This window comes from Penicillium maclennaniae (genome assembly GCF_028827695.1).
Source record: "Penicillium maclennaniae strain IBT 15551 chromosome Unknown utg000006l:1.0-2513246.0:1.0-2515036.0, whole genome shotgun sequence".
Taxonomy (NCBI): domain Eukaryota; kingdom Fungi; phylum Ascomycota; class Eurotiomycetes; order Eurotiales; family Aspergillaceae; genus Penicillium; species Penicillium maclennaniae.
Genome location: NW_026623218.1, coordinates 1,475,427 through 1,490,404, shown reverse-complemented (window position 1 = coordinate 1,490,404; position 14,978 = coordinate 1,475,427). Strand labels below are relative to the sequence as shown.

The following is a 14,978-nucleotide window of genomic DNA, read 5'->3' as shown; positions in this document are numbered from 1 at the left end:
CAATTACACACCTGAAGGCACAGGCAACGTCCTAGTTTCGCAAGAGCCGCAGATTACTAACCGCCTAAAATTTTATCCACTCTCTTATCTGGTGTATTCGGGCTGAATATTACTTCGTTCGGGCTTGATCTTTCCATTGAATTACAGTACCTCATTTTCTCTGCCTGCCCTCCTCTAAAACAGCCTCACGCCACTTCCACAGGGCAGAGAAAACTGCAGCAGGACCAATGATGAAGCTAGCAAGTAATGTAGAAATGAGCGTCAACAAAGGTGAAGCCTTGGTTAGGTTCACGCGGCGCATATCCCAAATTGTAAATGTACACCACACCACAACAGCAAGAGTCAAGCACCCGACCTGCACAAGTTGAACTGAGGGTGTGATAGTCAAGCTGCGAATATCAGACACGTTTCGGGGGAAGAACATGCTCGCGAGAACCAAATGCGACGTGCTGGAAACAAAAATCATAATATTAAAGAAGCGTGATATGTATCTCGTGTCTCGGGCTCCAAAAAGCATCTGACTGATTGAGAGTTCCTTGGCGCCGATCTGGAAGAAGTGCTTGCCAAGGTGAAGAAGAAGGGGAAGACTAGCATGGACAGCCAGTATCATCTGTTCCCCTCCGATAGGTCCTTTCTTCTTTGGATTCTGTCCTAAAATGGCGGCACCAGCAGCCACAGTTGGAACATATATGGTCAATATTCCAAGTGGTAGGGCTTTCGCAGCCCAGAGATTAATGGCTCTGGGGGAAGGATAATAGAATGGTTGTTGTCCGCTCATGTAGATGTGGATAGCGAAATAGACCGGTAAGACAATCTCCCATCCAAGTGCAAACGAGGCAACCAAATACGGGATTGAGCTAGGACGGTTAGCGATCACACTCTATCTGTTGATTATCAAAAGCCACGTACCTGAACAGGGGTGAGATGAGGAGTCCTGGTCGATATGATTCAACTGCCCAGAACCCACTGATGGCGATCGTGATGAAAGACTTGTAGACCTGCAACGGCCCAGGTCCATAGTCCAGGCCCCGACCAATACCCTGTCTTCGAGACAGAAGCGAGCTAAGCAATGCAACAAAAAGCATCGACCCCATCCAAAACACAGTTGCTGTTGTCGACCGGTCATGTGCATTTATTTGGACTTGCTCATTTAATGCGACCGCTCCAGATGGCCGGGTACTCTTCGGTAGGTATCGCAGTGTACGCCCAGGCGTAGAACCTGATGCGAGAAGCGGAGCAATGTGCAAGCCACCCAGCTTGGAAACGACATTGAGCTGAAGATATCTCTGGAAGGGGGTATCAAGAGCTTCCATGCGTTGAATCTTCTTGACATTCTCCATCATCTTTTTTGATCTGGAACCGCGTTCCTTTTCATACTCGTGGAAGATGCGTTGGATTCTATCATAATCCGGATATGGACTCTCCTCGAGTGCTTCTTTCAGAAGATCGCAGAAGAATCCTGCGGACTCGATTGCGGCATTTCCACCTTGTCCTGTCAATGGATTCATCTGCAACCAAGTGAGCAATTTTAATCGTCTTATCCCGCTCGGTATGGCAATGCATATGTACCTTGTGGAAAGAATCCCCGATTAGTACGGCTCTTTTGTAGGAAGCTTTTTCGAGCACGAATTCTTCAATGGGCACGAGCACGCTACTCATGCGACGCTCATAAATGTCGCCAAATGTATGACCGTTGAATAGGTGGTCATTGGCATAGGCAGCGACTAACTCATTTGCCTCGTCTTCTGAATAGCGCGGGATATCCTGATGAATCTTGGTCTCGGGGTTTTTGAAAAATGCAAAGAAATACGCTTTGTTGTCGGGTCCCATAGGACAAAGATAAGACCTACCCCTGAAAAAGGCTTTATATGCTGCTCCGTCGAGGGTCTCATGTGGACGTTTCGAAATGCCGAAAATACATCTATATGTGCAAGAGATTGCTGAGAGGCCACTTTCAGCATTGTCAATAAATCGCAAAAGGAGACAATCATACACTTTTTCATCCGTGTTGTGCCAAAACCGGGTTCCTCCATGTCCGCAAGGCGCCACATCTCAGTTCTCGTGCGACTATGTACTCCATCGGCGCCAATGAGGATATCTCCACGGATTGTAGATCCGTCTTTCATCCCGACCTGCACGCCATCATCCAGCTCTTGGATGTTGAGGACCTCCATAGAAGCATGAATCCTGGATTTGTCCTGCAAGTTGTCGTACAAGGCCCGTAGCATGTGCTGCCGATCCATGAACCACATGCGATATCCAAGTCTACCCCGCACATGGTCAGCTCGACTAACAAGGTGAGATTAAATTCACTGACAGATCTTCCATGAGATCACCGATTTTCTCCGCGGCCTTCAACTGGTGCCCATCTGGACCAAAGTCAATGGTATATTGCACCGGCACTGCATGGGTCTTCAGCTTGTCATTGATCCCCAACTGGTCTAAAATCCTCGATCCGTGGGGTAGTAAGCCTAGGCTCGCTCCGAGTTGTGGTGCGATATCATCATGCTTCTCGAGAACAATGTAATCAATGCCATATCGCTCTAGTATGTTGGCTAAGGTGAGCCCAGCGATACTACCCCCAACGATAACCACTCTGAAGCTAGTCATGGTAGCAATGAAGGGCGATAGCTTTCAGAGTTTATCTCCTGCGTGCGGGGAATATCGGGCTATATAGACAGGGTCGGCCTATCAGGCGTGCCATGCGGGCCTCAGACCACCTGGACGCAAGGCTGCGCAAGGCGTGGAGGCTGGCGTCTCGCATTGTTCCACCATTAGACACAGACCACGTAATGTCCAGTACCAGCACGATGTCAGCAAAACTCCGCAATAGAGTGATTTTGTAAGCTGTTGAAATGGTCGAGTTTGTCAAAGCGCCAGTAGCCTCACACAACTCGTCTAGCCCAACCGATAAGATGATATGGGCCGAGAAGACATAAGTCTCCACTTCATCCCCCCACCTTCCCAGATGTCATTGTAGATCTCTAGCGAGGATCTTTTTGAGACATCTTTCTATCATGTTGTTTATCTGCGTGATTTCACAAATGTCTGAGGATTTAAAATCGCGGCTGTGTGTTCGGACCTATTCCTATTGCGGTCATGGTCCGCTTACATCACAGGTGATTTGGATCATACAGAGCTTATCTTGAAGACTCTCTTTAACAGGGATACGATCTTACCGATGAGGCAAGACCCGAAACCTATCCATGGGATTTGGGATTGGCATGATATCCGCTTACTCAGCGGTACTTTTTATGTCGTCATTGTGCGCATAATTCTAGACCTACACGGATTTATGCGTGGCCAGCCTCAATACTTGTTCGTTATGATGCCAAGTTCTTGGGAGGCGGATACTGGAGCTCTGACTGCACCGATCTCAGGTCTCAACGTCATTCAACGGCTAATCTACTGTACTTTTGAGCATCCAAGCGGAGGTCTCCTATCAGCGGGGCGATGGTTGCGATCTTAGCCTGGAACGCCAGAGCTCAAATGTTGTGCATCCTTTCCACATCTGTCATAGTGCATGAATATGTCGAATTAGAGATTGAGAAACCACCTGGGCTGTTCGTTTGCTCGCAACTGGACTTTGTGAAATCTTTGCACTAGCCGTAAGACGAGCTCCACTTGGGAAGTTTACAATGCATGGATCGAGATGAAGGTCTAGCACCTTAGGCTCCCCTAGGCATCTAGGCAGTGCAGGCACGGCCGTTCATGACCCTTGGATCCATTTTCCACGGATGATCCATTGTCGCTCTTAAAAGCACTCGGGCGACTGGACTTTTCTCGTTGATGGATCTCTCCGCAACATGGATGGGATTATGCTCCTCACGTTTGAGCCTTGTAATAGAAGCCCGTAGTTGTGTAACTTGGATAGTCATGGGCCTTGCGAGCTGTGGGGGGTGACGGGTCTATAATCGTCTTGGATCCACCGCAATCCTCACCGTTGTGCGACAGTCTCGTCCGTCCCCGGACGGAAACGGTGTCAAATTCGTCCGAATTGAGCTGGGTGAGCATCCGCTGAGTCATCGGAACAGATCAGAGTCTTCTTCAACCAATCGAACAGCGCAGATCGACCCTAGTGGAGTCTATCGGCTCGGGTACAGGGCGGCCGAGGCAAATGGCAGTGCATGAAATTGCGGTGGAGTTCGGCCAGTCCAGGTTCCGGGATTGACTATGTTCCCGGGGCCGATTTTGCAATAGCACAGCCGAATGTGCAATGATGCCTTCAATAGTGCTGTCCATGTGCGGAATTTTTAGGTTTCTGCGAGAATGTCAAAGAAAAGGATCTGGGTCCAGTATCGATCAGTACTTAAATCGTTTGCCAGCCCGCTTGTCATTGTATTTCTCTTCTTCCAATATTGCCCAATTTGATTTCCAAGATCGGCATTCTGAAGTGCCTATCTTGTGAAGATGTCGTCAGTTACCCTTTCCGAAGGAAGGGTCTCTTCAGAAACCGATGGTCCCCTTTACGAACCTATCTCCCTTATTGAACAAAATGAAATCGAGACTCTCACACGCATTGCAACGCAACAATCTCGTCGACAATCTACCGTGCATACCCACCGCCTCGCTTCCGTCGCCGAACACGATCCCTTTCTAGATCCTCAGTCTCCCAAATTCAATTTGCAAAAATGGCTAGCTGCGGCCATGACCGATGCCGGCAGGAATGGCCGAGCGGGACAGAATATGGGCATTGTCTTCAAGAACCTGAATGTTTATGGATCTGGCGCAGCCTTGCAATTTCAAGAGACCGTGTCGTCAATGCTGTCTTCGCCCTTGCGGTTGCCACAGAAGATCCGTGAGTTCCCATGCTCCACGGAGGCGCATTCTCAAGGACTTCTCTGGACTACTTAAGAAAGGCGAATTACTGCTGGTTCTCGGTCGGCCGGGTGCAGGATGCAGTACTCTTTTGAAATCCATGTGTGGAGAAACTCACGGATTGGAACTTGACTCGAACAGTGTGATTCATTATAATGGTGAGAAAAGCTTCTGTTCTCGCCGACCTGTCTACATTGCTAACGGGAGGCTATAGGAATTCCCCAATCGCGCATGGTCAAGGAATTTAAAGGAGAGGTGGTATACAACCAAGAGGTACGCCAGATCGACTACTCTTCTGTTCTCGTCATCTAACATTTGTCCACTTTGCAGGTTGACAGACACTTCCCTCACCTTACAGTCGGACAGACTATGGAATTTGCCGCCGCTACCAGAACACCTTCTCAGCGTTTCGAGGGCATGTCCCGCGAGGAATATGCCCGTTACATGGCACAAGTGACAATGGCTGTCTTCGGTCTCAGCCACACCTATAATACTCGCGTCGGAGACGATTTCATTCGTGGTGTGTCTGGTGGTGAGCGAAAGCGGGTCAGTATTGCTGAAATGGCCCTCGCTGCTTCCCCTTTGGCTGCTTGGGATAATTCCACGCGTGGATTGGACTCTGCCACTGCGCTGAAGTTTGTCGAGTCTCTCCGCTTGCTTTCGGACCTGACTGGCGCTTCTCACGCTGTGGCTGCCTACCAGGCCAGTCAAAGCATCTATGATGTTTTTGACAAAGTGATTGTTTTGTATGAAGGTCGAGAGATCTTCTTTGGCTCCGCTGCCTCTGCCAAGGCCTATTTTGAAACTCAAGGCTGGAGCTGTCCCCCACGACAGACAACTGGTGATTTCCTTACTTCTGTCACTAATCCGGGAGAACGTCAACCCAAACCCGGAATGGAAGGACGCGTGCCTCGCACCGCCGAAGACTTTGAAAATGCATGGCTCAACTCCCCTGAGCACAAGAAGATGCAAGCTGAGATCGCTGCCTACGAGGAGGAGTATCCCCTCGAGCAAGATTCCGCTGCTGCTATGGAGTTCCAGGAGAAGAAGCGCGGTCGGCAAGCCAAGCACACTCGGCCAAAGTCCCCATACATTATTAGTGTCCCGATGCAAATCAAGCTCAATACTAAGCGTGCGTATCAACGACTATGGAATGATATGGCTGCAACGGTTTCGACCGTTGTCAGCAATATCATCATGGCACTGATTATCGGTTCTGTGTTCTACGACGCTCCCAATACCACCGCCGGCTTCCAGGAAAAAGGAGCCACTCTCTTCTTTGCAGTTCTACTAAACGCCCTCACAGCCATGTCCGAAATCAACAGTCTCTATTCTCAACGACCGATTGTGGAAAAGCACAACTCCTACGCATTCTACCATCCTTTCACAGAAGCTATTGCGGGTGTCATTGCCGATGTCCCGGTCAAATTCTGTCTTGCAGTGGCTTTCAACATCATTCTCTACTTCCTGGCCAACCTCCAACGAGAACCTGGAAACTTCTTCCTCTACTTCCTGATAACCTTCATCATCACCTTCGTTATGTCCGCCGTCTTCAGAACCTTGGCTGCAGTGACCCAAACTGTATCTCAAGCTATGGCTTTGGCCGGAGTCATGATCCTCGCTCTGGTCGTCTACACTGGTTTTGTCTTGCCGCGCCCATCCATGCATCCTTGGTTCGAATGGATTCACTACCTGAATCCGATCTACTACGCCTTTGAGATTTTGATCGCCAACGAATTCCATGGACGCGATTTCCCCTGTGCTCAGCTCATCCCTTCATATGCGGATAGGTCTGGCAACTCGTTCTCTTGCTCCACCACCGGCTCGGTGGCAGGCGATTTGACTGTTAATGGCGATAGCTATATCTGGGAAAATTACCGTTACACCTTTAGCCATGTCTGGAGAAACTTTGGTATTCTCATTGCTTTCCTGATCGGTTTCATGGTCATCTATTTCGTGGCCTGCGAATTGAACTCATCCACGACGTCTACCGCCGAAGCCTTGGTTTTCCGACGTGGCCATGAGCCAGCTCACATGCGCCGTGGTCATGAGAACTCCGGCTCCGATGTCGAAAAGACCGATGCCGCGCCCGTGAAGCAGTCGACCTCCGATGAAGAAGGCAATGGTGGTATGGGTGCGATCGAGGCACAGTCTGATGTCTTCACCTGGCGCGATGTTTCCTATGATATTGAAATCAAGGGAGAGCCACGTAAGCTTTTGGATCATGTCTCTGGATGGGTGAAACCTGGAACACTTACTGCCTTGATGGGTGTCAGTGGGGCTGGTAAGACTACGCTTCTGGATGTCCTGGCTCATCGAACATCAGTTGGTGTTGTCACTGGTGATATGTTTGTCAACGGCAAAAGCCTCGATGCTAGTTTCCAGCGTAAGACGGGTTATGTCCAGCAGCAGGATCTTCATCTTGAGACTGCCACTGTTCGCGAGTCTCTGCGGTTCAGTGCTCTTCTCCGTCAGCCGGCCAGTGTTTCCATCCAGGAGAAGTACGATTACGTGGAAGATGTTATTCGTATGTTGCAGATGGAGGAATTTGCTGAAGCAATTGTTGGTGTGCCTGGTGAGGGTTTGAATGTTGAGCAGAGGAAGCTTTTGACGATTGGAGTTGAATTGGCTGCTAAGCCTAAACTTCTTCTATTCTTGGATGAGCCCACAAGGTAAGTTAGCTTTGGCCTGATCTTTTTTTTGCAATTACTGACTTCGATGAAGTGGTCTTGACTCCCAGAGTTCTTGGGCAATCTGCTCCTTCCTCCGTCGCCTGGCTTCTCATGGCCAAGCAATCTTGTGCACGATTCACCAACCTTCAGCTATCCTATTTCAGGAGTTCGACCAACTGCTCTTCCTGGCGCGCAGTGGAAGGACTGTCTACTTCGGACCAATTGGCGAACAATCTTGTACTCTGCTGGACTACTTCGAGGCCAATGGTGCACGACCCTGTGACGACAGCGAGAACCCGGCCGAATACATGCTTGATGTTGTGAACAAAGGAACCAACTCTGATGGCGAAGACTGGTTCGACGTATGGAAGAAGAGCAATGAGAGCACAGCCGTCCAGACCGAGATTGATCGCATTCATAAAGAGCGACAGGCAGCCCCAGTTGACGACGACACCGCGGCCGGTCATTCCGAATTCGCTATGCCTTTCTGGTTCCAACTGTGGCAAGTCACTTATCGTGTCTTCCAGCAATACTGGCGAATGCCCTCTTACGTTATGTCGAAGTGGGCTCTTGGTGTCGCAGCTGGCCTCTTCATTGGATTCTCTTTCTTCCAGGCCAAGACATCGCTTCAAGGCATGCAGTGTATTGTCTACTCTGTGTTCATGCTTTGTACTATTTTCACCTCTCTGGTCCAACAGTTGATGCCCCTCTTTGTGACCCAACGATCCCTTTATGAGGTTCGCGAGCGACCTAGCAAGGCCTACTCCTGGAAGGCGTTCCTTATCGCCAACGTCATTGTCGAAGTTCCGTACATGATCATCACCGGAATACTAATCTACGCGTGCTACTTCTACGCTGTGGTCGGCATTCCTAGCTCAGTGAGCCAAGTGACTGTTCTTCTGCTCTGCATCCAGTTCTTCATCTATGCGGGCACATTCGCTCAAATGGTCATTGCTGCCCTTCCCGACGCCCAAACCGCCAGTGCCGTCGTCGTCCTTCTTTTCGCCATGTCTCTCACTTTCTGCGGTGTGATGCAGCCCCCTTCTGCTATGCCCGGCTTCTGGATTTTCATGTACCGCGTCTCCCCTTCACTTACTGGGTCTCAGCCATGGCCGCTACCCAAGTCCACGATCGCCAAGTCGTGTGCTCTCAGTCAGAGCTCTCTATTTTCGATCCTCCTTCTGGTCAGACATGCTGGGAGTATTTGAAAGAATACGCCACCGCAGCTGGAGGACAGGTCATGAACCACAACGCAACTGCCGGCTGCGAATACTGCTCTCTCTCTGTCGCGGATCAGTTCCTTGCGTCTGATGACATCTATTACAGTCAGAGATGGCGTAATTATGGTATTGTCTGGGCCTTCATCTTTTTCAACATTTTCATGGCCACTTTGCTCTACTACCTTTTCCGTGTCAAGAGGTGGGACATGGATGGTATGAAGAAGAAGCTTGCGCGCTTCATGCCTTCCAAGGCTTCCAAGGCCAGCAAGTGATCTCTCTCACTTTGCTTCATTCTCTTTTTTTTTGTCGGTCCCTTGTGTTTCTACCTGTACAACTGTCCTTTAGATTTCTGATTTCTTTCTGTTGATACCATCGTTATAGATCTAGACTAGCCACCAAGGCTACATCACTATTTAATTTCCATCATTCATTTTCCCGTTCCGTTCGTCGTTCTGCTAAATTAGACACAATTCTACGGTAGACAAAATCAAGAATTCATGAAGTCTAGAAAATGGAAGGGGTCTCAATGACGGAAAATGAACACTACTCTGAGACAAATCACAATCAGAACGACTATCAATCGGCCAAAATTCCCCTGCAGCCACATTGTGGCTTGCTTGGGATGGGCTATGACCTCTATTTCACCCAAGCGTCAACCGCAACCTTGAACGTATCTCTCAACCACTCCTCACTATACCTTGACCCCTCATCGAACCCATGCTCCCCATCCCGGATAGTAAGCACTAGCCCCTCATTCCCAGCCTTGCCCCTCGTAACCTCCCTCGCCCTTTCCACAAACTTTTCAACCCCACCAGCAGGAACCACACTATCCTGCCGACCCTGTATAATCGCAATGCCACCCACCGGAATCTCCAACCCGGGTTTCTCCAACTTCACCATCGGATACAACACCTCCCGCGGAACCCCCTCTGTGCCGCGCTCATAAATTTGGTTCAGCATGCCATGCTCCAACGCGGCAAGCATGTACCTTATGCGAGACTCCTTCGTAATCGACGACTCGGCCGTCCCCATCTGAGCAGCGCTTTCTTCCGCCTGAATCACTGATTCGGGAACATGGTTTCCAAAGCATGGACTCGCTCGCGGACGTCCATAGTCATCTGAACCTATATCGACGGCCGGGTAGGCGGCTGTCGCGGCGCGGATCTCGTTTGGATGCGACAGAGCCAGATAGACGCTTAACAGGCCGCCGGCGGACTCGCCGGCGGTCAGAATGCGGTCGAGATCGACCTCTGTAGGCGTAGTGTGTGCGGCTAGTAGTTCCGCGAGAGATGGGGGAGTGGAGCCAGGACCAGAAATCTTCCATGTCTTCATAGATCTGGGCGCTGGTTCCTTCTGGCATGAGGCGGTAGTTTGGACTGATGATTATGGCGTTGTGGGCGAGGGCTAGGTCTGAGACCCAGTGAGGCCAGAAGTCCATGAATAGAGAGTCTCCGAAGACCTTGGCTTAGATTTAGAATTCTTCCTTTTTTTTCTCTAAATGGCTTAGGGGGGGAAAGGAATATATATCTTACCAGACCGCCGCCGTGGAAACGGAGAATTACTGGCCGTTTGCCCGTGTGAGGCTTCTCGGGGACGAGAATGTCGGTCCGAATGGGATGGTCTCCAACATGCTTGAAATTTGTTTGAAGCACATCGAAGCCATCGAGCTTCGGGCTTGAAGGAATTGCCATTGCGTGTGAAAAGCAGGGAAGATCTATCTGAGAATGGAGTAATAAGACATGGGCGCGACCCGCTTTTTATATTGCTACCCCTCCTCGCCAGGCTGGACCAAACGTATACATCGGCCCGGAACTAAGCTCTGGTCTGACTCAGATTGAAAGATCTGGAAGTTCAAAAGATCAAAGGTACGAGGCTCTCTATATCGGCCGCATCGATATCTGCATTGGGCATCTGATCGCTATCAGCCCTTATCGCAACGCTCGGACCAAAGCTCCCCCCATTTCACCCTGAACTTGAACTTGAACTCGGACCTGGACTTGAACTCCAAAACAGGACCCAAATCAAAGTCCCAGTCCAAGATGGACCCCGATGCAAGCATTCCCGAACCAGCCCCCTCGGTTTTCAACTACGTTCTCTCCTTCCTCCTCGTCGGCGTAGCATGGGGCTTTACAACACCCTTCATCCGTCGCGCCGCTGCCGACTTTAACGCGCGTCAAGAGAAGCAGTCCCAATCCCCGCGCGGACGATCACAATCACATTCGCAACACCAAGCTGTGGACGGTGAAGAAGAGCAGGAACTGCTACCGGCGGAACAGGAAGGTGTGAGGAGGAGGAGTGGGAGTTTGCAGCGCCAAGACCAAGGCGATGAGCAGGATGGAAATGAGGATGAGGATAATATCCCGACGCCGGCGTGGAAGAGGAGGGAGAATGAGTCTTGGCTAAAGAAGAAGATTGTCGGTATTTTTTGGACGGTGGTGAATTTGCTGAAGACGCCAGCTTATTCGATTCCGCTGGTGGTGAATTTGACGGGGAGTATTTGGTTTTTTTTGCTGGTGGGGAAACACGGTATGTTTTTTCTTTCGTTTTCCCCTGTGGGAGGTTTTTTGAATTGGGTGTCGAGATGAGACCAGATGCTGATGGTGTTACAGAGCTCTCGTTGACGGTGCCGCTGGCCAATTCGAGCGCTTTCTTGTTCACGGTACTTGGAGAGTGGTATGTGGAGCGCAAGGTCATCGCAAAGGAAACGTGGCTGGGTTTGATCTTGGTCTTGGGCGGTATCGCTGTATGCGTGCATTCGAAGAATCAAACTAGCTGATTCTTTACAGAGCTTGATCAGGAGCTGAATCCTAAAACAGAGCAACAAAACCAGAATTGAAACAATTGTATAACTATCAAGTCTGAGCGTCATTTTGACGTGTCGAATCCATCTATATCACTCTTACCTATAGATACAGCAGTAATTTCACGCGCCATGCATCCATGCCCGAGAAGAGAAGGAAAAAGAAGGACAAGGAAAAGGGCATCATAAAAACAAGAAATCCCAAATATATCAACGTCGGACAAAAATGCCGTTCAAGGTTCATCACACATAGTACACGAAGTCAGATTCCATGCCATGGATTCATACCGGACCGGGCCCGCCGTGGTAATCAACTCAGTTCAACTCATCAGGGGATATATTGAAAACATCAAGAAAGTAAGATAGGTCGTTATGCTGGAACAAGATGATGCAATCAAACGCCTCGGAACTATTGGGAAACGAGTTAGCATATGAATCTTGATCGGGAAAGACAGAATTACCATTCGAACCACCAAGTACCACATTGCACCGATAAACTTGAACAAGGAAAGCCCAGCGACACTCCACAAGACAACTTCCATGTAAATGAGCGAGCGCTCGTTCTGCGTGAGATCCGTGGTCGAGCTCGTACTCGTGCTTGTCTTGTCGAAGGTTTCCAGACCAGCGGCTGACAGGACCACGGCACCGAGGGCAAAGTTACAAAATACCCAGGCCAACACGACCGCACTGCGGAATCCCTTGTAGTAGTCGGCCTGGCGTTCCTCGTCCGAGATGATCTGGACCTCTTTCGGCGGCTTCATGGAGAACTTATGCAACTCGGCCTCGTACTGCGCGTTCAGATCGCCGTCGTCCTGAGGAATATTGACGTCGACCTTGCCGCCGGGCTTGAGGTGTGCGGACGGCAATTTCTCGGCCTTGTCATCGCCCTTGGTTCCCCACGTGATGTCATGGGTGTTACAAAAGGCGTAGATGTTGAGCACGTTGATGTAGGTCGGGGTCAGCAGGATATACTGGATGAACGAGGTGAACATATGCCAGGGGTCCAGGAAGATGAATGATGCGATGAACCACATGACGTAGGTCGAACCGAGTGAGACGATAATCGAGAAGAAGGTCTTGTTGGTGAACAGATCGCTAATAGTGAAACTGTCCGCTTCGACTTCCGCTTCAATGGATTTCACTGTGACAAAGACTGCCGCGAAGGACAGGTATATCATAATCACGATCCAGAAATACACCATAGTCATGTAGAACTTGTTCGATCCACCGGGTCGGTTACCGAGCGCGAGAACGAAACACGTTACCAAGGTTGCCAAATAGAGCCATTCGAAGACAATACCCAAAATTTTACCGGCGGTGCCGAGGAGGTCGTCGTCACCAAGATATGTCGTGAGAATGTGGAAGACCAAGAAGAAGTTACCGATACCGAACCACGCAAAGATCATCGCCACTGTTTGATAAATGAACTCGATCATGAACGCGAACTTGCGCAGGAAGCTGTGATCACTGCGAAAAATCTGGTAGAAGTGGGTGATGGCGTAGACAGCAGCGAAGAAACTACCGTTCAACCAACGACGGCGCTGGAGAATGAACTCGGCCATGCGGTCCGGTACATCGGTCTCACCTGTCGATGACTTGACATACTGAAGCAACCAACGGCACTTGCGCTTAGCCACAATCTCGAAACATAGAATGCGATCTTCAGCCAAATACATGTTGGCGGTGAAGATGCCGGCATTGGCACCGTGCATCTTCTCACCAAGGAAGTATCGCTCGAGCGGACCCTGACCGTTCTTGTCATTCTGCAAGGCGACAAATCGGTAAGCAGAGAAAGCGCCGGGCAATACGGAAATGAAACCGAATGCAGATTCCAAAGGCTTGTCGAGAATATTGCTAAGCTTGTACTCAAAGTTCTGGCCAGCAACCAGAGGGTTGAAGAGCTTCTTTCCCTTTGAAGTCATGACCTTGATCTCACCACAAGCACCACCACACATGGGCTCGACGTCAAATGCCTTCCACAGGTGGTAGATAGAGTCACCACCGGGCTTGGTACCAGCATCGAGAAGGACGCAAATGTTGGGATCCAAGACACGACCGAACGCCTGGAAGAACCAGCGGTGAGAATTAATCTTCTTTTGGTTCTTTTCCTTGAGACAGAATATCATCTGCACAGGCGGACCTGAGCGGGGCTTCAGATGAACCTGAGTACCCTTAACCTCTAAACCGACTTGGGTAGTATACTCGTAGATGTGGGCTGTCACGTCCTTGCCATTGACCTGCTGCTTGGCAATTCCGTCCTGGTACACACCCAGAGCGGCCAGGACCGCACGGGTCCGCGGGTTGATTTTCGCTCGACCGTCGCTAATAACGCAGACCACGATCTTCTTCCAAGCATCCTTGCCCCAGGTTTTACTGCTGGTGCGCGAACACATGTGATCGATGTTTTTGAAGACGCCGGACATCGTACGCGCGAACAGGAAGTCGTCCTCGTTGTACATAGTCACGACAATAAACAACTCAGTGTGGCGGGGCTTCGCGAAAAGCTTCTGGCGCAAGGTAAAACGCTCTTCGAAGAAATCCGCAGGGTCACAAGTCGCGGCGGAATAGCGCATGTGGGTGAACTCATCACGGCCGGGGGCTTCAGCGTGCGGCACCTGGCTGAGCAACTTCGGCGCAATCGGACAATCCAGCACGAGATTCCCGTTGAATAATTGAACTTCCTTTACGGTCTTCCATCGTCGAATGGGAGCAGGGCTCGGGGTAGGGCGAGGCTCATCCTGGAAATCAGCGCTGTACGGGTCCGGCCCGAAGGGATCTTCATCCGTCTGTAACATGGGCGCATTGTCATCATAAGGGGTGTGGGTAGGCTCGGCGTATGAACCTAGGTCGTAGTCTTCGTGCGGAGTGAGCGCGGGCTGATAAGGGTGGGTATAGTAAGCGTCGTGGTGCGCCTCGGTGTCAATCGCATAATCATGGCTGTATCCATAGGGCTGGTGACCTTCGTAGGCTTCATTGTGACCGTAAGAATTCTGAATATTCTCGACCGAGTACTAAAACCGAATGTCAGTGCTATGTGTGCGCGTGCGCGCGCAACGGAGCAACTCACGGTGGGTTGGTCGGCGAGGCGATCGCTTGAGGGCATAGGCAGGTGCCCTGCAGGAGCGTAGGGGTTATCTTCAAGCTGGTAGGAGTTCAAGGGGTGTCCCGGAGACGGAGTACGATTGGTATAGCTGGTGACATGAGAAGGGTTCATGGTAGGCTCATGATGATACTCGTCCCCAAAGGGATCTGGAGTACGCATTGTTAGTTTTTCTGTTCGACTGCGCTTCCAAAGCACGAAGAATCCGTTCGTGAAATCAAGGGAGTAAGTCGCACGGCAACCATGCCATAAAAAAATGACCAGCACGATTTCGAGGTCCTCTTTGATGCGCGCTGAGGGCTCAAACACCAGAAAGGAAACAAGGAACTAACCAACTCGGTTGTAGGCCATCTTCAGCCTCGGATTTG

The 14,978-nt window shown here is 50.3% G+C and overlaps 5 protein-coding genes across 5 annotated transcripts; 2 read left to right on the top strand and 3 right to left on the bottom strand.

The window, feature by feature from the left end:
* Nucleotides 1-151: 151 nt before the first annotated feature.
* N7477_006805 (FAD-dependent oxidoreductase) lies at nucleotides 152-2,610 on the bottom strand (the record flags this gene model as incomplete). Its single annotated transcript, XM_056968468.1, has 5 exons — nucleotides 152-857; nucleotides 910-1,508; nucleotides 1,570-1,940; nucleotides 1,994-2,265; nucleotides 2,318-2,610. The coding sequence occupies 5 exons, from the start codon at nucleotides 2,608-2,610 to the stop codon at nucleotides 152-154; spliced, it is 2,241 nt and encodes a 746-aa protein (XP_056821264.1).
* A 1,800-nt stretch (nucleotides 2,611-4,410) lies between these two features.
* On the top strand, nucleotides 4,411-8,982 carry N7477_006804 (putative ABC multidrug transporter; the record flags this gene model as incomplete). Its single annotated transcript, XM_056968467.1, has 6 exons — nucleotides 4,411-4,798; nucleotides 4,860-4,976; nucleotides 5,033-5,091; nucleotides 5,149-7,490; nucleotides 7,543-8,642; nucleotides 8,702-8,982. 6 exons carry the CDS (start codon nucleotides 4,411-4,413, stop codon nucleotides 8,980-8,982), a joined length of 4,287 nt encoding a protein of 1,428 aa, XP_056821263.1.
* A 364-nt stretch (nucleotides 8,983-9,346) lies between these two features.
* Nucleotides 9,347-10,401, bottom strand: N7477_006803 (uncharacterized protein; the record flags this gene model as incomplete). The annotated part of the gene is made up of 2 exons (XM_056968466.1): nucleotides 9,347-10,063; nucleotides 10,243-10,401. 2 exons carry the CDS (start codon nucleotides 10,399-10,401, stop codon nucleotides 9,347-9,349), a joined length of 876 nt encoding a protein of 291 aa, XP_056821262.1.
* A 348-nt stretch (nucleotides 10,402-10,749) lies between these two features.
* On the top strand, nucleotides 10,750-11,486 carry N7477_006802 (uncharacterized protein; the record flags this gene model as incomplete). Its single annotated transcript, XM_056968465.1, has 2 exons — nucleotides 10,750-11,236; nucleotides 11,320-11,486. The coding sequence occupies 2 exons, from the start codon at nucleotides 10,750-10,752 to the stop codon at nucleotides 11,484-11,486; spliced, it is 654 nt and encodes a 217-aa protein (XP_056821261.1).
* Nucleotides 11,487-11,904: 418 nt separating this feature from the next.
* chsA (chitin synthase I) lies at nucleotides 11,905-14,772 on the bottom strand (the record flags this gene model as incomplete). The annotated part of the gene is made up of 3 exons (XM_056968464.1): nucleotides 11,905-11,919; nucleotides 11,972-14,521; nucleotides 14,578-14,772. 3 exons carry the CDS (start codon nucleotides 14,770-14,772, stop codon nucleotides 11,905-11,907), a joined length of 2,760 nt encoding a protein of 919 aa, XP_056821260.1.
* Between the last annotated feature and the right edge of the window lie 206 nt (nucleotides 14,773-14,978).